This window comes from Rissa tridactyla, chromosome 1 (genome assembly GCF_028500815.1).
Source record: "Rissa tridactyla isolate bRisTri1 chromosome 1, bRisTri1.patW.cur.20221130, whole genome shotgun sequence".
NCBI classification, from domain to species: Eukaryota; Metazoa; Chordata; class Aves; order Charadriiformes; family Laridae; genus Rissa; species Rissa tridactyla.
In genome coordinates this window covers 71,093,455-71,120,161 of record NC_071466.1, presented here as the reverse complement: position 1 = coordinate 71,120,161, position 26,707 = coordinate 71,093,455, and the positions used below count along the sequence as shown (strand labels likewise).

Here is a 26,707-nt window from a genome sequence, read left to right as displayed (position 1 = left end):
TCCTCCCAGGCTGCTCACGTCACACACCGCCTGCCCGCGCCAGGACGTGACGCGAAAGCCGCGCGCGGCGCTGGGGGAGCTGCTCCGGAAACCCCTTCCCAGCCCCTCCGCTCAGGCCTGGCCGGGCCTACGCCACACGCAAGCACCGATGGGAAAAAGAGGAAAAATGGGGAAAAAAATCCCTGACCCTGCGCCGCCCTGACGTCAGGCGTCTTGCGTCACTTCCTGCGCGGCATTGTGGGAGGCCGGAGGAAGAAGATGGCGGCGCGGGGAAAGGGTCGGGCCGGCTGCGGTGTCGGTGAGGAGAAGGAGCGGTGTGGGCCGGGCCGCCCGGCGCCGGAGCTGCTGCTGCACCCGGAGCTGCTCTCGGAGGAGTTCCTGCTGCTCACGCTGGAGCAGGTGCGTCCGGGCGCCGCCGGGGGGCCCAGCCGCCGGCCCCGCACCCAGCCGGCCCCTCAGGCGGGGCGGGGGTGGGGAGGGCCTGGCGCCTGCCCAGCCTGGCGGGAAGGGAGGTGGAGGCCGGGAGGCCTGGGTCTGCGGCCCTGCTTGTGGTCGTGTCCCCCTTCCGCGTTAGACCCACCCTGTTTGTTTCTATGCTTTATTCTGCAGGGAAACTTCTACCCCTCCATCACCTACACGGGAAGTTTTCTCACAGTTTTCCTGCCGTTCCCAGTCTTTGTACCGCCCTTAACGGGCGCGCAAGAGGCGTTTAGGGGAAAAAAAAGCCAACAACCAAACCTCATGTCTGTGCTCTGTAGGCTGGATACTTGCTTAGAGGGGGCCTGTAGGGTGATAGATGCCTCCGTGTTTGCGAAGGGGCTGTGTTTGAACACTGCCGCTGCTAAAGAATGATTTACCCACATCAGCTTGTCTCTGAGACAACATTTGCCTACAGCAGAATTATCTGTGGGAAGATGATATTTACTCTGTTAAAGTTGCCACGGTCATACCCAGTGAATTAAGGAAATGCATTCTACGTAATCAGTCTGGCTAATGCTTAAGTGTGCATAATTGAAAAGAACTGAGTTCAAAAGTGAGTGCTAAACAGTTTTGGACTGTATGAAGCTTCAGCTGATGTGATTTGGAATACTTGTTACTGCCTTGCCTGAAAATTTTAGGTGCATGAAACAACAGCAGTCAAAGTTTTAGGTGTTTGTATGAGCTCGCTAAATTTTTGTATGCTCTTGTCTGTGTAGTTTATGTGGTCAAAAACGTACAGGTTTTAGGCCCACATCAGAAGTCACAAAGCGTTGCTGGAACCAGTAGTGACAAAGACTTGAGCTGCTTTCAGTGACGTCTAGTTTATAAGAAGTTAGTGGGGTTTTTTCGCTTTTCATAAATTTGGCAAGAGGTACCAAAAACTTTTGTTTTCAACACTCTATTCATGTTTAGAAAGAAAACTTGTTCTGTTATAACTGACAGTTACTAGAAACCTCCCTTTGCAACTTATTCTTTGGGAACTGGGCAAGGGAGCACAGCTCTACATCTATAAGTTTGAACTGTGTTATGTTCTAGTTGCCTTTTTTTAAGAACTGTGAAGAAGAGCTCTGGTATTGTAGTTGGATTCAGGGAAATCTGTTTAAGAGTTCAAGAAAATGTCAGTCATCACCAGCTTGTCTATCGTAACTTTTTCCTTTTATGTCTTGCTACTATTTTTATTGGGAAAAATTGTGGGGTTTTGGATAGGGAGGGGCTGCAGGGTTGACCTGTGTGGGCAAAGGTGATGAACTGCCTGGTACTGGTCGCAGCTGGATCTGGCTGTCACTGACGGTGATGAAAACAACCCATCACACACCAAAATTTCAAGCAGTGGAGCTCATGGCACTTGTGGTCAAACATGCTGAACCAAAGCGTCAGCCACCAGGGGCAGGAGACACAAAAGGACGCACAGAAAGAGGCACATGAGGAGATATGTGAAGAGACGTGCTTACAGGTAGTGGAAAAAGAAACTTCTGTGCAGTGACCCAATATCCTGTGTTTCCCGTTGCCTCACTGAAAGGAGGGAATGGGAAACAAGGGAAGTTGACGGTAGGAAGGCAGGAGATCAGGCTGTCATTGGCACAGAGCAGTTCGTGGCCTCTCCACACTGGTTACCCTTGCAGCCCCCTCACTTCTGAAACCCTGGCGTTCATGCCCTGTACACTATCTTAAAGTGGCTTTTGAAAAAAAGAAATTATGCCACTAAGATGCTTGTGCTTTGACTTTGTTATAGTAATAACAATTTTTTTTTTTCTGTTCCCCACAGAAGAATATACTAGTCGAAAATGATGTAAAGATGGACAAAGATGGTCTCACTGATCTCTATATTCAACATGCCATTCCCCTGCCTCAGCGTGACTTACCAAAAAGTAGATGGGGGAAAATGATGGAAAAGAAAAGACAGCAAAATGAGTCAAAAAGTGAGAATAAAAGGTAATTTAGCTTTTATTGGGCTAGACTTGGAAAATTTAGGGCAATGCATTTAGTTTAATCTTTGTTTGCGTGATTAATGAAACTTGTACAGCTTTTGGACATTGTTACAATTTACAGAGAATGGCATGTCAGATCTCCTGTATCAGAAGTGTTAGATTCTACTACTGCAATAATAGGAAAAAGGGGAAGAAAATACAATTTTTTTTTTTGTCATCCGAATGTTATTAATGGTATCTGTTTATAGTGCTTCTTTTCATGGAATCATAAAATGGTTTGGATTGTAACGGATCTTTAAAGGCCATCTATTCCCTGCAGTGAGCAGGGACATCTTTGACTAGATCAGGTTGCTCAGAGCCCTGTCCAACCTGACCGTGAGTGTTTCCAGGGATGGGGCATCTGCCACCTCTCTGGGCAACCTGTGCCGGTGTTTCACCACTTATTGTAAAACAATTTCTTCATTATATCTAGTCTGAATCTACCCTCCTTCAGTTGAAAACCATTACCACTTATTCTTTTGCTACAGGGCCTACTAAAAAGTTTGTCCCCATCTTTCTTATAAGCCCCCTTTAATTACTGAAAGCCCTCAATAAGGCCTCCCCAGAGCCTTCTCTTCTCCAGGCTGAACAACCCCAATTCTCTCAGCCTGTCCTCGTAGGAGAGGTGCTCCATCCCTCTGGCCATTTTTGTGGCCCTCCTCTGGACTCGCTCCAGCAGGTCCGTGTCTTTCTTGTATTGAGGACCCGATAGCTGAACACAGTACTCCAGGTGGGGTCTCACCAGAGCAAAGGAGAGGGACAGAATCACCTCTCTCGACCTGTTGGTCACACTTCTTTTGATGCAGCCCAGAATACAGTTTGCCCACTGGGCTGTGAGTGCACATTGTTAGCTTATATCCAGCTTCTCATCCACCAGTACCCCAAAGTGTTTCTTGGCAGGACTGCTCTCCGTCCCTTTCATCCCCCAGCCTGTACAGATACCGGGTTATTGGTACATTTTGAGATACTTAATAATGAAGAAAAAGTAAATTTTTTTTTTACCTTATAATTGTTATATAATAATCATATTTACAGTGTTTTAGAAAAGTACCAAAAGCATGTATAATTACGCTTGCTCCCTGGACAGGGTTGGCCTACTTCAGAGTTAGGGGTATATGCTGCAGCAGTTTTGTGTGTCCAGTTCAAAACTAACATCTACTTTCTGAAAGAAACATACTGCATTGTTTTTAAAATCTTGCTGTTTGCAAAATCATCCTCAAAAGTTTACTTTACTGAGTCTCTTCTCCTCCTGACCTTCCCCCTGCCCAAGACTTTGATGTGTGATGGGCATGGGCGGCACTCTGATTTAGCCTCGGCAGTAAATGCTGAAGGAAAGGTGAATGGAAATGCTCATTATTGTTTTGTAATGTTACAGCTTGTTGATTTCATGAGCCTGTTCTAACTTTATTGAGATTTCTAACTGGGAAGAGCTAAAGAAATTCTGTCAAGCAGTTTTTGTTTGGTTGTTTCTTTGTTTTTTTTTTTTTTTTGAATTGTTAGTGTCTAGGACACTGAGTTATCCTGTTATGTCCGGGGTTTTTTTCCACGTGCATAAAACTCGGTTTGTTTACAACTTGCAACTTGAGGATGAAGGCACGAGGTTAGTGTTTGAAAAATAAGAAACTGTTGGTGTGCTGAAATGGGTGCAAAAGAATTTTTTACCAAAAAAAATAAAGATAGCAGGCTGGATGTTTTTGAGAGGAGGAGGCAATATTAATTTTTAGATGAGAGAATGTGTTCATCCAGAGTTTATACATAGAATAAGTTTAGGTGCCCTTATTTTGGTACAAATTCAGTAATGGTTAAACCTATTTAGCATTTGCTGGGAAAATAATAAGTAAAAGGGGATGCATTTAACCTACCAGTCTGATTTTCTTTATCAGCTGCCCTTAGCACTTAACATCTAGCATACTAGGCTTAGTCTTTTGTGCTGTTGTTAAGACAGTTTTAAGATTTTCCAGCAGTTACTGTTTTTGATTGTGTTACGTCTTTCACACTTAAAAAATCTGCTGGAAAAATACTGCCTAAAAAAGTTAATCTTTTACTGATAGTATTACTAACCCCAGAGAAATGGGGGAAATAGGCTTTCAGTACCTTCAGTAAGTAAAAATTGCACAGGGAGAACTTCAGTTTTAGTATATTAATGGGAGTAATCAAGGAAGTTCAATCATCTTTTTGGATGTTAAAATATTACACTTTTTCTCATGGTTGCACGTAGTGTTTAAGTAGAACTGGCACGATGCCATTGTGCAGAGGAGGAAGTAGAACTTGGTGTTTCTCTTTTAAAAACAAAACAAAATTCCTAGGTATTGTGAGGCTGTACGTTACGTGCAAGTCAGAGATGGGAACTAAGTGTGCTGTTAGTTCGGCTTAGAAATCAGATGAACTGATCGATTGTATGAAAAACAGGAGCTTTCTGATGAGTTCCTCTGTGAAAATAACAGCTTTACAACGTGTGCTGGAATTAATATGAGGCTTGGAGACTTGATTAGCACAGCTCAGTGTGTGTTCGCATGCCTCTGGTAGTTGCAAATAGGAAGCAAAAACATACTGAAATTTAAAAGTCAGTGTTGAGTATCATGTTTAGTTTTACTGCTGGTGGTTGATGGTATGTCCTAAAAGACTTGCTGTATATCATCTGAGTTGCCATAATGTGCCATAACCTCAATAATACAATGAAATATGTGAGGTCACAGATGATGGTTTATATATCTTATTACTGAATATTTGAGCTTGCAGATGATCATACCAAATAAAACCAAATGCAGTCTATCCAACTTCAAACATTTCAGAAAGTATTTGTGCTCAGAGATAGTTAGTTTTGTAGATCTAGAAGATCATTTTGCCTGCTGGAAGAAAGAGGATGGTATGAATCTCAAAATATACGTGTAGTTTTTGAAGTGCCATTGAGTCTGAATACTCTCACCTGCGAATTCTCTGCCTCCAGGAGCACTGTGGCTGTGCATGTTCAGAGCTGTGGCCTTGGTAGAGCTCATCATTTCTCTTTAATCACCTGAGAGGTGGCATTGGCATCCTCTGAGAACTGCTAATGTACTGATAATACTGAGTTCAGTGTAAAACATGGTAATTCTGACCAGTTTCAGATATTCACAGAGAGGTGATCACCTGCCTGTTTTAGTAACAGGTGACTAGGATAATCAGGGGGTGGGAACTAAAACCTATACTTCTCCCTGGATTTAGGGTGCTATCTTAAGTACCAAGGTAAGCTACATATGACTAGGAGCATTTTTCATTAAATTGTCCTTATAATGGTGAGTTGCTCGGAGGCCATCCTGACTACATGAGTAATTACGTGAAACAGAGGAAACCCAGATTGCTCGTGTAGAGAAGCTTTTGCTTCCTCTAGGAAATCTTGTATCTTTTACCATGCGCTACAAAGTAAACAGCAGGATTAGAGCATCCTCTCCATCCAGCCGGGCTGAAAGCGTGGCTAGGACATTTCTCTAGGATGTAGGAAATGCACATTGAAATCTAGTTTTCACAGAGAGTGTCCTGCAGGAGGGGACATGATCCCCAAATGGTTCTTTTCATCTGTTAGCTAGTGTCAGTGTCCTCCCTCAAAAGAATGCTGGCTAACGAGTCTTGCTCTGAAGCTTTTAAGCTGCCTGTACTGTATATAAAGAAAGTGAACGTCACACCCAAGGTTCTGTGGTGTTCTGTGAGCCACATATCTAGCAGTTAGATGTGACAGTTCTTAACAGCACAGCGTCCAAATTTCTTTTGTAACTTTCCCAAAGTGTTTCTTTGGAAATGTTATCTGTATTGTGGCATGTCGTCATTTATTCAAGTGTTACAGTTCTAAAATTTAGTTTAGAATAGACAACAATCCTCCTAGAATTGCAGTGATTTCCTGATTTACCAGTCCTCATCAAGCTAAATTAAAAAAAAAAAAATCTCCATAGGAAAAGCAGACTTCTGATGTTAAGGAAGGTGGTTGAAAAAACGTATCTTTTTTTTCTTTCACATAGCTTGTAAACTGACTTTCCAAAAAGGCTGCTGGGGAATGTGTTCCTTGTCAGGAACGTTGAATAAATTCTTTGACAGAACCAAACTGAGCAAAAAGTATTGTGTTTTATTTTTTAAGTGTGTGCCAGCTTTTTAGGCTTTTCAAGTGAAGTTATACTCCTTAATTTAATGGATGTGTTAAATACTACTGTTTTTTCAGTAATATTTAGCTGAAACAACATAACCTGGCTGAACGCTCCTGAGCTTGGACGCTAATGTCATTCTGCATAAGCTCTCCTAGAAACTGCATCTACTGTAGATAGAAGCCAAAGAGTTGTGTCTGGTCTCTTGGCAAACAAGTTTGTCTCTATCAGTTCCGGGAACCCGATGAATAGAAAAAGAGGAGGATTATGTGACACATGTTGTGCACAGATAGTAATGTCGAAGCAAATCTGAATAAGAGATGAACTTTCTCTTGCTCTGTGGGCTCTTAAATCGTGACTCCTTCAGGTTTTTTTGGGGTTTTTTTTGGGTTTTTTTGTTTGTTTTTTTTTAAAGAACCCCGTGGTCTTGACAGAAATTGTGCAGGTGATGTATAATTTCTTATTATGTGAGGTTTTTCAGCAACTGCTGATCTAATGTTGTTCCAAGTCAAAAGAATGGAGTCTCTGCTAGTGTCTTATTTTAAAGTCTGTTGAGGTACCTAACATCAGTATTGTCAAATTAATTCATTACAAATTAATGAATATTTTTACTTGTTGAAAACACTATAATTCAGCTTTTATTCCTGATTAAATCGTAAGCATGTACTGAAAACTGAAGTGTCTAAACAGGAATATTATATAACTTGATGGTGGTTTGGTTGTTTTATTTGTTTAACCTACGCTTTCTCTTTGCCATTCTGGAGCAATGCTTTTTTTAAAACTCTAAACTCATGTAGAGTGAGCTATGATAACTTTGTGCTTTATTTTTTGTCAGTCAGGATGTTTTCTGATACTACTGTTTTGATATTAGCTTGATAGCATTCTTTTGCATAAATCAGTTGATAGTAAATTGGGCAGCTCTGACTACTCGTAGGCTTAAAGGCACAAACTATAAAAAAAAAAGTGATTAAATCAGCTTAGGGTTCCTATTCAAGGATGTCTTATTTCAAAAACAGGTATGTTTTTCCTGCTTAATGTTTTAATTCCTTGTCTAACAGTCCTTTGGACTATCTTAATATTATGATTTTGAATAAGAGTGGAAACAGGGAGATTGAGAAGCATCAGAATATTAGATGCTGGTTTTGTAGGTGAGGTGGCAGACACTTTCTCCAGTATTCACCTTTTGAAATACTTAGCTGTTATCTATTTAATTACCCTGGAATAGTTGCAGTGGTATAAGCATGCAGTCTTTGGTTGTACAACTGTAATTCTCTGCCTAGAAAGCTCCTCACACAACCCTCTTTGCTGAGGAGCACTGTTTCTCACACAACCCCTGGCCCCTTTCCCCCTGTATATTTTGGAAGCAATTTCTATTGTGTAAGTTCGGTGCAGCTAAGAGTTTAAGGTTAGTATTTTGGGATACGTTTTTACTTAAGCAAGATTAAATTCATTTTCATTACTCATGTCTTAGATATACTATTTTTGGATCATTTAGCTTGTGTTTTTGAGAATTTTGCAATTTTTTTTTCAGCGTTACAACAGTGGAAGGTTTAAGGAAACGGCCGTTAATTGTATTTGACGGCAATTCAACAAGTACAAGCATAAAGGTGAAGAAGACAGAGAACGGAGCTGCTGATCGCCTAAAACCTCCTCCAGCTGGAAGCACCACCAACACTGTTAGAAGATTATCAGTTCCTTCAAATGCCCCAACATACATTTCAGCCTCCAGTTTATCAGAGGACGCTAAGCCAGGAATGAGGAACAATGAGGCTAAGCAGAACAATATTTCAAAGACTAACAGCAGCGTATTGGCTAGTCTGAAGGTGTACCCTTTGTCTCCAGTAGCAGGAACTACTGTTGTGAAGCTAAAGAGAGCTGTTCCAAAAGAAGAATCTGATTTGCCGGTATGTACATTCAATATCTTGTTTTGCAGCTTTTTTTTTTTTTAACTGAAACTTGCAGGAACCAAAGTTAGACCATTGTAAGACTTTCTAGGTTTATTTTACTTTGGATTAATAATAGAGCCTTTATTTAGAAACAAGGGAGTAGCTGGTTTAGGAAAGATTAGAAGCAAAGAAAAGAAGTACTTTGTACTTGTTTATGGGAAACTCCTGTGTGAGAGAGGCAGCTTTGTAGAAAACATGCATGTAAGTAGGTGGTACTTAAGGTGGTGCTGGTAGCAGTCAAATAAAACAAACAAAATAATCCCACTGGTAGGTCTGAGAGAGAGAACAGGTATTAGAAAAATATGAACAGCCTCAAAGGGAGGACAAGTGGTCTGTTTTCTGTAGTAGGGAAGAAAAAAATGGAACGATAACATTTGTAACAATCACACTTGACTGGTTGAGTAGGACAAGCTTTCATTTGTCAAACTGAAGGAAGAGATATTATGAGAACTGAAGTGAGATGCTGAGAGCTGTAGAATATATCCGTAGAGAAAGAAAGCCATCTGTTCTAAATCTCATGTAGGAATTGTCAAGCTAGAGGAAGAAGCTGGATGTGAAAATCTGGAGAGCTGCCTAGATTGTGGGTCTGAATGAGAAGCCATAACAACAAACCATACTAGTTGAAGCGAGAGGCCAAAGGTCAAATGCTCATTTTGAGCCATGGCGATCTTAATCGGGTACCTGGACTTCTATAAGATGATGAGAAAGACTTGCTGAGATCTTGAACAGAAGAGTGCTGTTCTCAAGTGGAGGACTAGTGACTGATCTGTTAACCACAAAGACAAATAGTTATTTTCTTTCTGCAAGTTAGATTCAGCTGCAAACAAATTTTCTGTAGAGAACAGAACTATACTACAGATAGGGGCAGAATGAGGCTGATGAGCTGAAGTGATGAGAGAAGAGATAAGGCAGGATATATGAATTCAGGAGGACATATCTTTGAAAGTGTAGGTAATGGTGCTGAATGTAGCTGCTAGTTGGGGAGAGAGAACAGTGGTTAATTTTGACAGTGATTAGTCTTTAAGAGCTTGTCAGTGAGCAAGGAGGAATGGGCCATCACCTCTTTAAAACATCCCGTGAGGTAGAGATAAGTTTTATATTTGTGTTATATTCCTTCATGGTACAAATGAAGGAATTTTCACATTTCCATTGGAATATGGGAATATCTGGAATAAGTCCAGGCTTTTCAAAGGAAGAAATAGAAATACCTGTTCTCAGTTGAACTGCAGGGGGAGCTTTAGCAATTACATAGATTAAAATTTTCCCAGGACACCAGATCTAACTTGTGTTTTCTCAGTATAGTGTCACAAAATGCTTTCTATTTATCTTCTTTTTTTAAAAAATAAAAATCCTTAAAATCCTTTCATGAAAGAACGCAGGTAGTATCCTTGCTGCATGGATTGGTAGGTTCTATCAGACTTTTGTTAAACATGAGCACTTAAACATGTGTCAGTTCCAATAGACAGCTTTAGCAACTTTTACAAGAATCATGGCTGAGGCCCTGAATCAAATTCATGCTGGAGAGGCGTGTTTCCTACTAACAGTATCACTAATTTATTTCAGTATTTAGAACTCTCCCAAGTATTTGTCAGATCTGAAACTAGCTTTTGAAACTTGTTTAGTATACACCTCACAACTTCTTTATGTTTAATTTAAATGTTTTGTAGACAAGATGATGAACACTTTTAAGTGACACTCAGAAGCTATGAATTCCAATACTTGACTTTCTATCTTAGCCACAGTTTACGTTGTTCAAGTTAATACCTGTTAAGTTCAGTCATGCCTTGGTTAACATTGGTCAGACATGTTTGAAGTTAGGCAAGTGTATTGTATGGATGTTACTTTACTGTCTGAAATTAAAGATCCTGGTATTGAGTAAGTCATGTAGCCAGCAAGAATCAGTACACTTGGCAGATGTCTGTAAAGCCTGATGTATTTTTAGTATAATGACAGTAGTGACAATTTCAAGCAAGTGACTGTTCTTTGGCTTTTCAAGAAAAGCTGAAGTTCTTGTGCTGAATAGCACAGAACTGTCCTTCTGATCTTTGAGTCTAATTCCCTTCAACCTTTCAGTGGTTGCAATCCACAGGATTGATGTAAATAAAATAGTATTTAAACTCTTAAGGAGGAGAGATCTCTGTAGATTGTGTTCCCCAAACCACTGTGGTGCAGAATGTTCTCGAAAACTCATATACCTGTCTTTACCCCGTGTAAACTGTTGAGGCTCTAATTTCTCAGGTTTTTTTCTCATTTTAGATGGTGGAAGGTAATTATTTCACCACTTTGATCTCTCATTGTTTTACTTTGGGCTTGCTTGTGTTTTTCTGGTTTCTTGGGGTAGGGCTTGAAGGATGAGTTCATCTGAGGCTTTGGCAATTGTTTCACTTTTTTATACAGGTCATTACAAAGGAAGATCTACTTTTCTTTCTCTTTTTCTAACATTTTTACTATTTGTCAAAAGTAAATTGAATTCCTAGTTGTATGTTTATTTTTTCTTATACAATCCCATTTCAACAAGTATTGTAAGAAGGCAATCTGAAATTGTAGAATCATAGAATCTATTAGGTTGGAAGGGACCTTTAAAGGTTACCTAGTCCTACCCCCCTGCAGTGAGCAGGGACATCTTCCAACTACATCAGGTTGCTCAGAGCCCCATCAAGCCTGGCCTTGAATGTCTCCGGGGATGGGGCCTCCACCAGCTCTCTGGGCAACCTCTTCCAGTGTCTCACCACCCTCATTGTAAAAACTTTTTCCTAATGTTTAATCTAAACCTGCCCTGCTCTAGTTTAAAATCATTGCCCCTCGTCCTATTGCTACATGCCCTTGCAAACAGCCCCTCCCCGGCTTTCTTATAGGCCCCCTTCAGGTACTGGAAGGCTGCTATAAGGTCCCCCCCGGAGCCTTCTCTTCTCCAGGCTGAACAACCCCAACTCTCTCAGCCTGTCTTCATAGGAGAGGTTCTCCAGCCCTTTGATCATCTTCGTGGCCCTCCTCTGGACCTGCTCCAGCAGGTCCATGTCCTTCTTGTGCTGAATGTTCCAGAACTGGACACAGTACTCCAGGTGGGGTCTCACAAGAGCAGAGTAGAGGGGGAGAATCACCTCTCTCGATCTGCTGGCCACTGTTCTTTTGATGCAGCCCAGGATGAAATTGGCCTTCTGGGCTGCAAGCGTGCATTGTTGGCACATGTCCAGCTTTTCATCCACAAGTACCCCCAAGTCCTTTTCCGCAGGGCTGCTCTCTATCACATCATCCCCCAGCCTGTATTGATAAAGAGGGTTGACCCGACCCAAGTGTAGGACCTTTCACTTGGCCTCGTTGAACTTCATAAGGTTTGCTTGTTTAAAGTATGTTTCGAAACTCCAATATGCACCTGTTTCTAAGCTGCATAATTGAAAGATATATTTGCATAACTAATTGTAGGATTAAGAAGAAGCAAGACGTATGATTTGCAGGTGGTTAAATTCATTTGATTTATTTTTATCTTCTCTAGACAAGTTCGGTGATATTTAACTTTCTCCACAAGATGGCAATAGAAAGCCGTTGTAGTAGCATAAAGCTGAGTACAGAAGTAGTCAGTACTGGATTTGAACACGGCAGGTTAGTTACTAACTTCTGCTTGCACAATGTATCTAAGAATACTCATATATTTTCTTGTATTCCAGAATGACCTAAAGCCTACAGAAGCAAAGAAGAAAATCCAGCATGTTACGTGGCCATGAAGTAGCTAATGGTGCTTGAAACATAAATGTTACTTCCGTATTTTCAAACAGATAAGTCATATTTAAACAGTTTAAGTACAACTCTTTTTAAACCTTACAGGGACTTAGATTGCTGTGAAGTTTTTAACAAGTTTAAAAGTTCCCTGTTGTAAAGCTGGAGTCATTATCACCAGTCACCTTAAGAGTGTCTACTCTTGTGCACCAAGTAGTTCATTACTTCTTTGAAAGGTAGTAATGTTACAATATACTAACCCCCTCACTTTTAGTTTTCAAGATTATTATAGTTCATCTCCTGCATGTCCCTATGATTCACACATATAAATATTTTTTTGTTTTGTTTCAGTAAGATTCAGTTTTGTTCCACTCCTGGTTAAATAGTTAAAATAGCTATTGAGATTCAGAGTGATCCCAGAAGTCTTCTTGGCTTTAAAAAGGTAATTAATTTAGGTAAGAAAACTGACCATTCTGCTAATAAGATAGTCTGAGACATTTTTTTTTTCCTTTTTGTTGCACAAAACAGGAGCGTAGAATTTACAGTGCAAGTTAGGTTGATAATAAGAGATGAACTATTTAACAGCATTACTTCAAATTGAAGTTTCTCTTATTGGCATATGAAGTAAGAAATGCACGGATGGAAGTATGTTATTAGACTGTTTGATATGAATCTTTGAGAGGAAGTAGTGAATGGATTAGTGCAGTGCCATGTTTGCTTAAATACACAGGCATATTTTATACATGCATAAGTGTAAAAATGTGCTGATGTAACAAATTTGCTTGTTTTCCTAGTTACAGTCATGCTTATAAAATATGGCGAAAACCTGTAGAATGCAGGTTAGTGCTTTTTCAACTTATTAACAGTTGGAGAGGGACAGGGATAGGAAGACAAAGAAGTATCTTGAGGGCATTAGTGTAAGTAGTCCCATTCTCAAAAAAACCCAAACAAACGTACCAGAATCCAACTTGTTTTCCTTTCCTTTGAGAATTTAATACCGATGTTGGTTTTCTGTGAAACTTGGTGTTTGGTCTGGATTATTGGTAGTGCCTTATAAGGCAGAGATCTAGTCAAGTTGCTGGAAATGTTTTTATTAAGTCTCAGTGGCTAAGGGTGAAGCCAATTTAGATCTATTTTACATGTGGATGGTAAATAATAATGCTCCCAGATTTAGTAAAACAAAACCAAAATAAACTTCTGAATCCACGTAGTTAACTCACTAAAAGAAGCTGTCAGTAGTGATCTGAAAGCTTGTTTACATTTTTAACATTGGTTAATATTGAAACCAAAAACTGTAGCTTAACTCATTACCGACAGCTGTTCTCCATTCACTGTTGTGACATAAAAGGCACTTCTCGAATGCTGTAAAATGGTAAGAATGTGTATGTTTTGAAATACTGTGTGCTGTTTCCCTTTTACTAAACACTTGTGCAGTTTTTGTACTTGAGTATAGCAAACTCTAACGTAATGTACATTTTGTATGTAAAGAGTTGTCTTTTAAGTAGCCTTATCCTATTTAAATAAATTCAATTAAAAGCAAACAAAGTAGTGCTGACTTGTTTTTGTGATGTAATTAAGCTTGTTCATTTTATAGTTACATTTCAGTGGACTTGAAGTTATTAGAACTTAAGAAAAAGCTTGTAGGGTAAAAGGCTCAGTAGCTACTTTGGAGTTTTAGCAGCAGTTAGTATTGTGTGAAGTGCTGGTCCTTCCACTTCAAGTGTGACAGTCTCGTAGGAGTTCTGTTTTGTGGGTGGCTTCTTGGCGGTGGTTTAAAGTCTAGGCTATATTTTGCTGCAGTTTCCGTTGCTAGGAGCATGTGCGTGTTGGTATATGTTAAGGAGTGATATGCAGAACTGTACTGGAATAATAGCATGATGCTGCTATTGCATGGTAACAGTCTTGTTTTCAGGCCAGTATGCTTTCCAGCCTTGTCATGTTTTACCTACCTTTCCCTGAAGCTGGGACCATTTTGCCATCTGTTGTAGCGCTTGGGGGGCAAGGTGCAAGCCATGCCGCTCTTAGTACCTTCCACTACCCCCTTCTCTCTGCAAAGTACTAGAGCAGAGCTGCAGTGTGCTGGGGAATTGCCATACCCCAGAGGAGAAGGTGAGTGAGGTGCTTGCCCTCCTTTGGGAGGTGTGGATTTAAGAGTGAATTTTAGGCTTGTTCTTTACTACAGCCTTTGTTATAGAATGAAGTCACCAAGGGATAGAATTCAGTCATTCAGTGAGATCAGATTAGCACGGTGTGCACTTCAAAAATGTCAGCCAGCTAAGTTCTTCAAATGGTGTACAGTAAACCAAATCTGCTCTGATGCATCTATTTAGCTTGTTAAATTAGTGAGAGAGGAATGACCTCTAATTAGTGTTAAATTGGTGAGAGAGCAATTCACACTTGGTACAAAAAGAGACAAATTCAAGAGTGGTGGCAAGAACTACGAGCAAACGTTCCCTACCCAGTTACACACAGAGTTAAGTATATTCCTAATTTTTCTTTCCACATCTGAAGATTCCTGTTGTAAGTGTGACATATATACTTTCCTCCTTTCGCTGGATACAAATGAATTGCATCTGGAAGGTGTACCAGGACCATACATTGCGTAATATGGCCATATTTCTTGAAGTTTCCTTTGGGAAGTTATCTTCCTTTAGATTGTTTCCCTCTTGATTTTATTGTCCTGCCAGCATGCTGTTGCTGACAGTTGCCTTTGCAGCAAACGCGTAGCAGAAATGATGCTAGAGCAAAGGGTATTGCGTATTACAATACAGAACAAAATTAAAGCATGCTCTAGTATAGAAGTTAAACTTCTGACTTTCACAAAGATTAAATGTATTTTGTCTTGACCTCCTTGCTTGCTGGGAACAGTAATATTTTGGTTTTGAGTTTAGAGCCTATGAATACATTTTTATTGGCTGCAGTCAGTTCAGTATTTTCATAAAGTTGTTCAGTTTTGCTGATAATTTTTCCACTGATTTCAGTTAGTAGAAGACTGCTGTATCAGCAAGGCCCGTATGAGGATTGTCTAGACTCCACAGTTTCATGACTGGGTGCAAAAAGGGTTGTGTTTGTATGGCTCTTACATTTCGTTTCTTCAGACCGTTTATTTGTAAATATCTAATGTGTAAATACAATTAAAACACAATCACAGTTTTGTTTTAAATGATTTTATTTTGAAAAGTACAATTTGCAGTGTAATGTCGACTAACTGTAATACTGACACTGTCAATCAGAACTTGTACTTCACACAATGATCAGCTAGTCATGCAATAAAATATGTACCTGTTATGAAGCACTCCCACTTCAACTGTTTTTTTCATTATCTCTTTATGGCATGGCACAAATCCTTGTACACTGAAACACCCTCTACGTTCGCAGTCTTTCTACACACTTGACAGCACACACTAGTCACATAGCTCAAGAACACTGAGGCGAGACCACAGCCTTATTGAAATAGAATAGTGTTTGCCATTGATTTCAGTGGGCTGAGGGTTTCACCCTGAATATCCATCTATGAGTTGTATTGTGTGTTGCCATTGTAATCCTTGAACTATATCACTTGCTTGTAACTGGAATATTTAGCAGAAGAAAAAAAAAACACAAAAAAAAGAGTATGTTATGTCAGTAAACACCCAAATGGTTTTACATCTCAGGTTTTGCATTAGTTTTGGTTAGCTGTAGAAATCTTAAACACCAACACTGCTGCTAGAGATTTTGAAGTTGTTTTCCCTCCAGATTTGGAGAGTTTGAGGAAAGAGGTTAAGTGATGTTAATAGTACAGCAAAACACAGAGTGGCAAAGCTAGTTCTGAACATCCGTGTATTTCAGACTATATATTGCAAGCACAGCTTTCCTCCCTTCTCCCCACCTCTTATTTTGAGCTTTAAATATCCTTCCCACATTCAGGGCAAAGGATGTCATCCCTTTCTGTGAGGAAGCCGCGACCCACTAACGAGAGAGAGCACTTCTTACAGTTAAAGCAATCATTATGCCACTGCCGTTCTTCAAAGGAGATGTACTTGGTTCCTCCGAGTCCTGTTTGAAAACCAAAAGCATTCTGTTAGAAGAAAAGAATAGCACTTCAGCTGTCAAGTGGTGCTATTTCTGACTCCCCTCAGGGATTGCTATGGATATCCGACGTACAGTAATGAAAAAATGCCGTTGTGACAAATCTATTTGTTGCTGTGCTAATTTTGCCGCCCTTGTTCTGTAGCAAGTAACATTTTCATCCACAGATTGTTCTGTTGCTTTCAGCTGAGTTAGTGAACTAGATTGTTACCACTGGTAATAATGGCAGAAATGGACTTTCAAGGGATGGCACTGTGAAACACGGCATAAGGAGAGGAAAGCAACTGCCCCCAAACAGAAGTCTGATGGCTTTTTACAGAATGTTTTGTGGCATCTGAGCAAGTTAATTTTGTTTTGTAAAACTGCATTTAGATCTTAAAAAAGAAGTCTGACAGGTGCTGTCATGACTTGATGCGTAGCTTTGAAGAGTGCCCCAAGAAAGCAGGTTAGCAAACTGCAAAAAGCATTCAAGAGTTTGAGGCTCTGGAGGTTATCATAGTGGATATTGAAGTTGTACAGGAAAAAAGAGAACATGGACAAATTTCTCTTGGTAGTAATTATCTCTTGCTTAACACCAGAAATGACAAGCAATTTGAATATGATGCTTTGGAATGATGAGCTGTAAGCTCATGAAAAGATTTAGTTGGGCATACCTCTTACCTGATGAGAGGTATTTTTGTTTTGTTTTGCATTTAGTAGCAGCATTTGAAAAAAACAGCATATGATAGAAAGGACTGCAATATTCAAAAGAGAAATGCCTCTCCTGCGAAGAGAAAACAGTACCTGTGGTGTCATGCATTGACTTCTCTAGGAGGTATGCAATCAATCATATGTTAGTGAGGGACAGGTGCAAGGGCAGAGCAGTAACAAGAAAGAAAATGGTCCAGACAGAACTCAGATTTGAGCTCATGAGCTGTATGGATCACGCTGTTAAATGCTGATTACTTCATAGAGGAGGTTATATTTTTAAGCTAGATGTTTCATAGTAAAGCTCTAAGCAGTTGCTCCTTTAAATACATTTGTACTGGAAAGCAGTATCTAAAAGCCTTTGATTTCTCAGTTCCTGTTCTGAAAAGTTGGGGAAGAAATGCCTTGTGCTAAAGCATGAGGTGTAAGGCAGTTAGACACTTTCTGCTGGCAGAAGAACTGTTGTTGCTGAGGTTAGTGATCCCTCTAATGAACACAAGTGGAATGATGCACAGAACATGAATATCCTGCTACACGCATAGCTCTGTTATGGTGTCTAACATGTTCCATGAAGATCTGGTGAAAAGGAGGAAACTTCAATTTAAGGACCTCTTCTGTTTCTTTTCGTTAGGCACTTGAAAGGCATCATAAGTATTTAATTTCACACATCTTGAATTGTGTAGTGTCTTGAGTCTCTCAAGTTATTCAGAATGAATTATTGAACTGCTTTTAATCTTAGAAGCAGTTCATTGAAAAAAAACAAACCCAACGTTTAAAGAGACCTACCACTGATTGGGTTTGTGCATCCAGCACACTTCTTGGCATAGAGGTTGCAGAAGCAGCTCAGGCAATACGCAAACTCATCCCTGGAGGTAAAGCGTTGTCCAGACAACTGCTTCTTGCATCCAGTGCAAACGAAGCACTCCTTATGCCACGGCTGCTCCCGGTAAGTAACACCTCCTGTAGTAATAGCCTGTTTTATGAAAAGTAAGACGAAAAGAATTTTCTTGAGGGTGGCAGGTTTGTATCTTGATTTGGTAGAGAGGAGGGGTAATGAGGTTTTTGTGGGTGGGAGGAGGAAAAGAAGGATTAACAGCAGCAAAATGATCATTTTGGCTGGAGTTGACCTTGAGAAAAGCATGCAAGTGACTTATTATAATTTCTTAATTTATACAAAGAAGCCCCATACTAAAAGTACTTTATTCTCCCTATATCGTATAATCTCACTATCAGTTGTCCTTTTTGTTTTTAAAGCTAGTCTTTGTGTGTCACTTTTCATATGTGTGTGCTAGGATTCGTCTCATCTTGGTTTCTTCACCTGTACCATTCTTCATGGGGAAGGAACTACCTTATGTGTTTCAACTTGCCTGTTCCTTTCCGTGGCAAAGACTGTTTTATTTCAAATTGCTTTCTGCTTCTCTGGACTTTGTCTGGGGTTTTTCTCTTATAACAAGTCATCGCCTACAAAAGCAGCTCCCCTGATGTTAGACAAATTTAACTTTTTTGCTCCTTTGAGTGTTCCTAAGAAGGCTGTAAAATTGGTAACTTTAATTTTTCTTCCTTTCTTCACTAAAGGAGATTCCCTGAGAATCAAGCTTGTACGTGATCATGCTACCGAGTATGCGTATTCTTCACCTATGTCTTTGCCTCTTTCCCAAGTGTATGTGTATAGAATTTAGGAAATTCACAAATAAAGGTCCTTAGCCTAGAAAGTAGTACTCCCGGGCATATTGAGTTTACTAGTGTTTATTTCAGGAACAGCATTTGCTCTGTGCAAAACTTATCTCTCTGTCTTGAACTTCCTTAGAATATTAAAAAATGATCAGTATTAGCTCATCTTCCAGTTGAAATGTTTGGGTCTATGATAGGTTATATTGGAATGAGGTTATTCCACCACAGAGTTTGTTTTGTTTTGTTTTGTTTTTGAAAATGTATTCTGTGTGTGCTTTCAGTCCAAAGGAATCTTTAGCCCTGTGTAAGAATTCTCATTGTAGTAAATGCTGTGCCTGGTGCAGAATGGGAACTGAAATTACATCGTCTCTTAAAATCAGTTGATTCTGAATCTTTTAACACAGGTAGAAAAATAAGATATCCTACCTACTTGGACATTACATGGGATGGACTTCAATCCCTTAGGCTTTAGGTAAGTAAAATAAGAGCACTACCTTCTTGCACTGGACGCACTGCATGGCAAACTGCTTTTCGTAGCAGGGAACGCAAAAGTTTTGATTGTCCTTAGGGATGAAACTCTTTGTCCCAATAGGCTGTTGGCAGCGGTAGCAGATAAAGCAGGTCTCGTGCCAGCTGTTGCCCTTGTATTCCATCTTCCGAGTACCTGTAATGAGACCAGAGCGTCAACTGAACAACTTCTGGCAGAGACTAGTGCAATTCGTAGGTCTTGTTTGCCCAACAGCTGGCTGTCAGTCAGTAAGCAGTGCAGCTATGAGACAGAGGCTATTTCATGTTCCCATGAACTTTGCATGGTGTTGGGTACCATTTTAATTTTTTTGGAGACCGAGTGGCTCTTCTATAAAGAAGAGAATCATTTCTTGCTTATAATGAAGGCTTTGGGACACATTTTTGTAGTATTATTAGAGTTAATGAATTCTAAGAGGAAGATTCTGGGGAATTGGGGAGACACCAATATAAGCTGCTGCTAGTGCTGAGTGAAGGGAAGACCATTCCTCATTAAAGTTGGACTTTGTTCATTCCAAGTCCCTTTTCCTTCTTTTTTTAGACAGCTGCAAGCTATCTGGTTAATTCCTGGCAAGCTTCTTGCCTCCTTTTCTCAATAGAGTATAATTACTGTCTGAGAAAAAGGATGATTTCGTGTCTGCTCTGTGGCCTTGTTCCTGTCCTCATTGAAGTCCACTAAAACTTTGCAATGGTTTCCAGCTCTGCAACACCTGTCCTAAATGTTTTTGTGTCTTTCAAAACTTTCAGTGAGAGAGAAGCTTTCTCTCTGTCTTCAGTTGTGTTTAAACCGTAGTTGCTGTGTGAAAGGAAGAGAAATCTTTAAACAATCCTTTACTGGAAATCAGAGGAGTGGTACGGTACTTAGGAACTAAACATACTTTTCTAGAATGAAGTTTTAGGGTACAGATACTGTAGTTTGCAGATTCAGTCTGCTGTATGACAGGTGGACTCTGAGCCCTTCTAGGAAATTGGAGATGACCTATTATATGGAGAAATTTCTTTGCACACTGTATAATTTCCTAAGTACGAGTTTCAGTCAGAATATTTGATACTGTCCAGAAGGGAAAACAAACAAATAATGCTCCTACAGTTCTGTATTACTTTTGAAGCCTGTAGCAACAAACATGATGTCAGGTGCTTGGCAGAGCGACAAGCTGATCACGTTGACTAATGATGAACCACACTAACTCCTTTGATGCAACTCTCCCCGACCCCATTACTTCAGGGTGAAATTTTACCATTTTCCCCCTCTCAAGTGTTAATTTCTCTTTGTTTACTAGTTGCTTATTTTTCTTCTTTTTCTTGTTTGGTCTCATTAACTTCTGTGCAGAGGCATACTTCAGAAGGTTGGGGTTTTTTTAAAGAATTGACTTGCAGCAGTGCAGTAAGCGAGCTGTTAGTTATCCTTCTGCCTGATTCTTGCACGCTTGAATATTTCTGATCCATTTCATTAATGGACACATTTTAAGAATTACGCCCTCTCTGTGCTGGTAACTTTCTGTATCATAGCAAGGAGCAGCTAAATCAGTCCTTGAAGGCATAATATTCTGGGAAAAGGAGACGTGGATACATTTATTTTTTTTAAATAGTCTGGAATTTTATTTTCACATTTTTAGCTGTCTCTCTTTGGGACTGTTTTGTCACTGAAACTCAAGGCAGGGGGAGCCCTGTTTGTTAGCTGCTGCACTGGAGTGAGTGGGAGTTTACTTTGCAGAAGGACTGAAAGATCAAGCTTGTAATTACTTTAGTATTTAATGGGCTTGTCATGATAATGCTTTATTAAATCTAAATTGTACATTTAGTGGAGCAAAGCAAAGGGCAAGTGTAGCATTAACAGTCTCCATAAAGGGTATCCAACCACTTGCTGGTTCTTTCAAAATGAATTACGCTTCGGTTGGTGATCATGGTGCGCTGGGGTAGCTCCTGTACTAACATGGTGTGCTGCACAAGTACAAAATACGTGCTGGGTGTACTGCTCTCTGAACGTGGTGACATCACAGCTATCTTGAGTAAGAAGCTAAAGACCAGTTGGTGGTTGTAAAGCTTCGTAAAAATGCATTTCTTCTGTTTCAGATTATAAGAGAAGAAGGGATTCTCCGCGTTGCTGAATCCAGCTTCCGTTACTACTTACCAATCCATAGCTGGCACAGTATGCAAAAAGAGATCCATTTAGTAAATACACTCACTGATCTTTGGGGTGAATTTGATGAACAATCTTAGAAAGACATACATATATGTAGTTCCAGCTTTAAAACTAGAAATGGCTTTTGACCGAAGTGAGAACCAGACAATGAAAAATTTTACCAGAAAAAGTTAACTAGTAATAGTTATGGAGCATGTATGTGGATTCTTCAAATTGCCTTTTAATATTTTATTTCTGGACCAATATTCCTTCCACTTTAAGCCCTCAAATCATCACAGAATGCTATAGTATTAACATGAGCAGCTGAGATTTTAGCAATCTAATATTATAACTTCATGTTTCATGTAGAAAAAGAAAATAGCTCTTTCCTGTTTCTTCATATCTTTGTGCTCAAGAAAGACCTTAGTGGCACTTTGACCAATTTTTCATTTTTATGAGAGAAGCTAAATTTAGAGTAAATACATAAAAATCTAAACAGTGAATTAAGCAAGCTGTTAAATTTGCAAGCTGCCTCTGATCTTCAGGAAGTGGCAGCCAATCAAGACAGAGTACAAAGCTGGGATAGGACAGAAAGATTCAATTTTAGTTGTCCAGCCATCGGAAGCCTTTTAATGAGTACTGCTATAGAAAATTATAAATCCCATTAATAAAAATGCTAAATGAAATAAACGCTAATTTTCAAGAGTAATCCGCTTCATGTGAGAATAACAGTTCTATCATGTTCCATTATGAAAATTATGTGTTCTGGTCATGGAAATTATAATGCACCATCAACTGTATTCTACAAAGTTCACCATAACTTAGCAGAAATAGTCAAGGAAAAACATTTGTCATAAATGTTGCTGAGTTTGGGCTTGATATTTGGCCTAATCTTTTCAGTCCAAAAAGTGAGCATCCTAACCTGGCATAATAGTCTTCTTGCACTCATTACATTTGGAAGAGTATTCGTTGGAGTAGCAATCAGTACAAAGTAGATGTTCCTCTTTTGCAGCAAAAGGTTTGTCCACCAATGAATTCTTGCACTGGAAGCAGTGGAAGCAGGTTTCATGCCAGTGGCGGTCCTTGTAAGACAGATCCTGTAGAAATCCAAAACCACAGAGTAAGCAGAATGAACAGTTCTGGAACAACTGGAACTCAGAGAATGCAAACACGTCTAAAGCTGAATCACAGCCAGGAGTAGAGGCTAATTTGCACAGCTCAAGAAAACAAAATGTTCTGGTGAAGGTGAACTTATTTTGCTATGATAACCAAGAACAGCTCATGACAATTATCGACCTGTTTCAGTTTAAAGTAATCTTAATTTTTTGTATGTGTCAGAGAAGCAACTAGTTTCATTTAGATATTTCCTTTGAGAATAAACCCTTGTTTTTGAGTCAGATTAAAACTTGTTAACCTTGTAGGTATAATGGACTTCCCCTATTTGTCTTAGCTATTGTTGATTCCACAGCTGTTCAGCCTGGACAGAAATCCTTTTCCCAATTACTTTCTGGTATTTATTCAGTTCAACAGATTTACACCAAGGGTGGAATTGGTCTGATCTCTGTTCCTTTTTTTTTTTTTTTTTCCGCTGCAACTGATTTTTAGCGGCTCTTGTGTTTTGGTTTACCTGTGTTTCAAACATGAATCAGACTGAAAGATGAGAGACCACATCAAACCTGCAGCCAGTGATCCAGAACACTCTGGCCAAGGGATTAGTATGGACACCTAAGTATTTAAAATACCCTCCCCAGTGGTACTTTTATTATTTAAAAAAACTGGTCCTTCTAAAAATTGTGACCTAAAGGGATGGATTGTGCCTTTTAAAATTTAAATTAAGGTGGCCTAATCATGTAACACTTGAACAGTGCCTGTGGACTTCAAACAGCTTAGATCGTTACAAGGAAGGGTGTTTACCCCAAAATATATAGGCTTCGGTTTGAAGTGGGAGTGTGAGGAGCTAGTATTGTAATGAATGGGGAGTATAAAAATTCAGCAGAAATAACTTCTCAGGTTCTAGCTCAAGATCCACTGTATTAGTTACAAGCACTGAATTAATCTGGTTAGGATTTAATCTGGTTAGGATCTGGTTAGGAATTAATCTGGAAGGAAAAAATTTAGTTGTAGAATATCAGATTTTTTAATTGTGTAACTGGAACCATCACTAAGTCTTCAAATATAGTCTGGCCTAAACCACTCTATGTTGGTCAGTACAGTCACAGGTAACTCCAAATATGCCATTTTAGCCAAGCAAACAAAAACTACTGTGTATTTAGGTTAACCTAAAATAACCACGCGTTATGTCTGCAGAAGCCTTGTTCTCCTAAGTAGCTAACAGGAAACACTGCAATAGTTTTGCCTAGCTCAGCTGATGTGTGATAGCTTGTTAAACTAGAGTAACTTTGATCGGAATTTGACCATGCAATAAAGACTTTTTGTTTGGACAACTTCGCTACTCACCTAAATTTCTTAAATCACTGTGAGTAACAATTGGTATCCAATGTGTTTTTCATCTCAGAGGTTACGCTCTGCGATAGATTATCTAAGCCTCCTACTTTACAGCTTTCAGACAGTTGTTTATTCAGCTTGTCTATTCATTTCAGCTAACTCCTTTTGAAACAACCCAAATTTCTAACTATAAAATGTTAGTCTTTCCTAATAGCAAAATGAAAAGAAAAACCCTTCTTTGGAAGTTACTTACATTTTTTTTCCTCTTTAAATTAAGTTGGATAGCCTAAATCTGATCTCAGAGGAGAATAATATTTTCAACAGAAAAATACAACATCCAGCCAACAGAGTTTTCCAAAATGTGAAACTTGCCTGCTAGAAAATAGAATGACAACAGATATGTTTTTCTTTCTCTCGTCTCTTTCCCACTTGATGCCCTTCTCTTTTTGCAATATTCTGCAAGCTATTTTTTATCTCCAAAAGCCGTATGCCGATATCTGCTTTTGTTCTGTCTTGTTCTGTCAATAACGTTATACCCTGGAGAAGGTGCACGCCTTTTAGATGAGGAGTGATGAAGACAAAGATTAGGTGTCAATGATGAAAGGTTTAATCCTTGAGTCAGTTATGATGGCAGCTTGTATACAGGCTAGCTGGGTAGGTGAAAGTAGGAGATATTTCATCATGGCAAAGAGATGAAGCGCAACTACAACCCAAGTACCCAAAATACAGACTGACTTGCATAATCTTTAGCTACCTTGGATGATTATAACAGATATTGTCACTGAGTGTAAAGGCAGTCTAAGATATCTGTCTTTGACATACCTGCAGCAGAATATCAGACCGATGAAATTTGTCTCTCTTGCTTTGTCTCTCTGAATCTGTCACATCTGGAGCAAGAAGTCCAAGGTACTAACGAAACAGTTTCTGTATCATAATTGTTCTTAGGTTAGTGTAATACAGTCACCAGAAATCAGGTTTGGCTTACTTCAGTGTGTTGCATATTTAACTTGGCTTGTACATAGGCTGTGGCTGTATTGATCTGGAACAAATTCTACACTGGAGAAGTTGCAAGTGCAAAACTGACTTCAAGCTTGTCTGTTAGGCTGGTCCTCAGTTAAGCTGACAGAGCATTAGGTTTATTCCAGGCATGTGAGGCTCTAGCTTACACTAGCTGATTTGTAACCTAAACAAATTTGTTCCAGCAGAAGGTACAAGTGATACACAACAAATTGCTGTTTATTGCATGGATTTCCAGGAAGAACTAATAAAGAAAATTACTATTGTGGACTCTGAGCTGGAATGTATCCTTAAAATACTGATGAGTGTGACTTCTCAGACGCTTTATGCAGCCTGAGGGAAATGAGTCCCTGGTGCTACGTATTTTAACTGTAGTTTTAAAGGCAGCTTCCTATGTTGCCTGAAAGAAATCTGGAGAATGAATTTTTGCGATCAATCTGTGCGTCTGTATGAAAACTGACAGCCACGTGATCTTGTTAGATAAAGCACACATAAGCACTGATAATAGGCTTGTTAGATAAAGCAGAGACAAGAGACTGAAGAATTACCGTAGATTGTCATTTGAGAAGTGGGAGAGCATTAACATATACAGAGATGCATGCATAGATGCTCATGGACATGGTCTGTCCTATATGTGTGTTTTGCAGCTGAAGTGCAGAGAGCTCCAGACCAGTTCCAGATGTGCTACAAGTGAAAAGAGAAGGGGAGGAGGGCAATGCCTGTCTCCGCAGAGATAAATTTTGCAGCAGAATTTACAGGGAGAAATATTTAACACTTCACTCTGCTGCATTTCTTCTGAACATGGAAAATAACCCTTTCCTTATCTGGTTTCATTCGAACATAAAAAATAATCAGATTAGCAGCCCCTGAAGCTACTCAAATGTGAATGGGTGCCTTTCTAAGCTTTATCTGAGAATAAACCTCAGCTGAAAATTTCTGGTCAGCATTCTTTGGGACAATCAGATGAACAGTGAATCCTGGGATGTTTCTCAAACAGGGGGCAGAGAGTGGGCCAAGTGGAGGTCCTTTGTACACACTCAAGTAACTGACTGTAAGAATATGGTGCAAGCAAAACTTAATGCAGATCCTATTTGTATTCAAAGTTATTTAGAGTCATCCCTTGCAAACTGGATTTGGAACTTATGGTTCTGAAAAGCCATTATGTGCTTTTGTATTTTCACTTATTTTCATTATGTCATCCCCAAAGAAGGCTTTGTCAAGATAACTGTTTTCAACATTGGCAAAATCACATTTGATAATTCCTCCGTAGTTCTGTATACTTTTGATCCAGCGTGGCTCATTGGGCCTCTAGGATGGGGCTGCTTGTGACTTCTGTTTTTTTAACTAGAAAAGCCCTAAGACTAGAGTTACCAGGTAACTGGGTTAAGGACAGACCGCTCATATCCTGCAATTGTATTGTCTTCTACTCTGGCTTTATAAGTCTAAGTGAATTTAAGCCATTTTGTATTACCTTTTCTCCTGAACTGGCTTTCAACAGGGACCCAACAGGAAGAAAGAGATTAGAGAGATTATTACCGGCAGGGTAACTATATGCTTGCCACAATGCTCTTTTCAGAAGGTTGAACAGAGGAAAAGGGGTATGACCACAAAATGCTGTACAGATTTTAGCCATGCACACCCTGTAGTAAAATGCTTAAATACATTAGACTGCTACTTCCTTAACAAAAGTACATTTAGAAAAGGTAAAAATAAGCAATCTCGTGCTGAAGCCAGCACCTTAGTGACGTGGGAAGAGATGAAGGTGTCTGTTTCTTTTACTATTCCAATTCACAACAACTATTCTGATGTTCAGTAAAGCACCGAAAAAGTGTTGCAATTCAGGACAAGGTTTAAACATTAAAAGCAAATATTTTCTCCCTTTCTTGATCCACATTACTAGAGGCTTTATTTTTTTGTTTAGTTTGAGTGTAAGACTGACCCTTTTGATTAATTTTT

The 26,707-nt window shown here is 39.6% G+C and overlaps 2 protein-coding genes across 4 annotated transcripts in view; one reads left to right on the top strand and one right to left on the bottom strand.

Annotated features, from left to right (window-relative positions):
- The first annotated feature begins 113 nt into the window (after window positions 1-113).
- C1H2orf49 (chromosome 1 C2orf49 homolog) lies at window positions 114-23,005 on the top strand. 2 transcript variants are annotated; one of them, XM_054200511.1, is made up of 5 exons: window positions 114-399; window positions 2,246-2,412; window positions 8,088-8,460; window positions 12,168-12,235; window positions 12,568-15,508. In XM_054200511.1, the coding sequence occupies exons 1-4, from the start codon at window positions 259-261 to the stop codon at window positions 12,222-12,224; spliced, it is 738 nt and encodes a 245-aa protein (XP_054056486.1). In that variant the 5' UTR covers window positions 114-258; the 3' UTR covers window positions 12,225-12,235; window positions 12,568-15,508. The 2 variants fall into 2 exon arrangements, 1 of the variants encoding a protein (XP_054056486.1); XR_008466268.1 differs by adding an exon at window positions 22,895-23,005 and having other exon boundaries at window positions 118-399; window positions 12,168-22,534.
- Window positions 15,687-26,707, bottom strand: part of FHL2 (four and a half LIM domains 2) — a 43,282-nt gene continuing 32,261 nt past the window's right edge. For both annotated transcript variants that reach the window (XM_054200484.1, XM_054200494.1), the window contains exons 3-6: window positions 22,212-22,386; window positions 19,137-19,306; window positions 17,758-17,944; window positions 15,687-16,251 (exon numbers count right to left, since the gene is read on the bottom strand). In XM_054200484.1, coding sequence (XP_054056459.1) covers window positions 16,100-16,251; window positions 17,758-17,944; window positions 19,137-19,306; window positions 22,212-22,386 — 684 coding nt within the window. In that variant the 3' untranslated portion in view covers window positions 15,687-16,099. The remainder of the gene's footprint in view (window positions 16,252-17,757; window positions 17,945-19,136; window positions 19,307-22,211; window positions 22,387-26,707) is intronic.

What these genes read in the sequence shown, in the direction of transcription:
- C1H2orf49 (XM_054200511.1), top strand. Translation starts at nt 259, where the DNA reads ATGGCGGCGCGGGGAAAGGGTCGGGCCGGCTGCGGTGTCGGTGAGGAG. An exon ending in TCAAAAAGTGAGAATAAAAG is followed by an intron (nt 2,413 to 8,087) that starts GTAATTTAGCTT and finishes TTTTTTTTTCAG; the next exon opens with CGTTACAACAGTGGAAGGTT. An exon ending in AAGAAGAATCTGATTTGCCG is followed by an intron (nt 8,461 to 12,167) that starts GTATGTACATTC and finishes CTTGTATTCCAG; the next exon opens with AATGACCTAAAGCCTACAGA.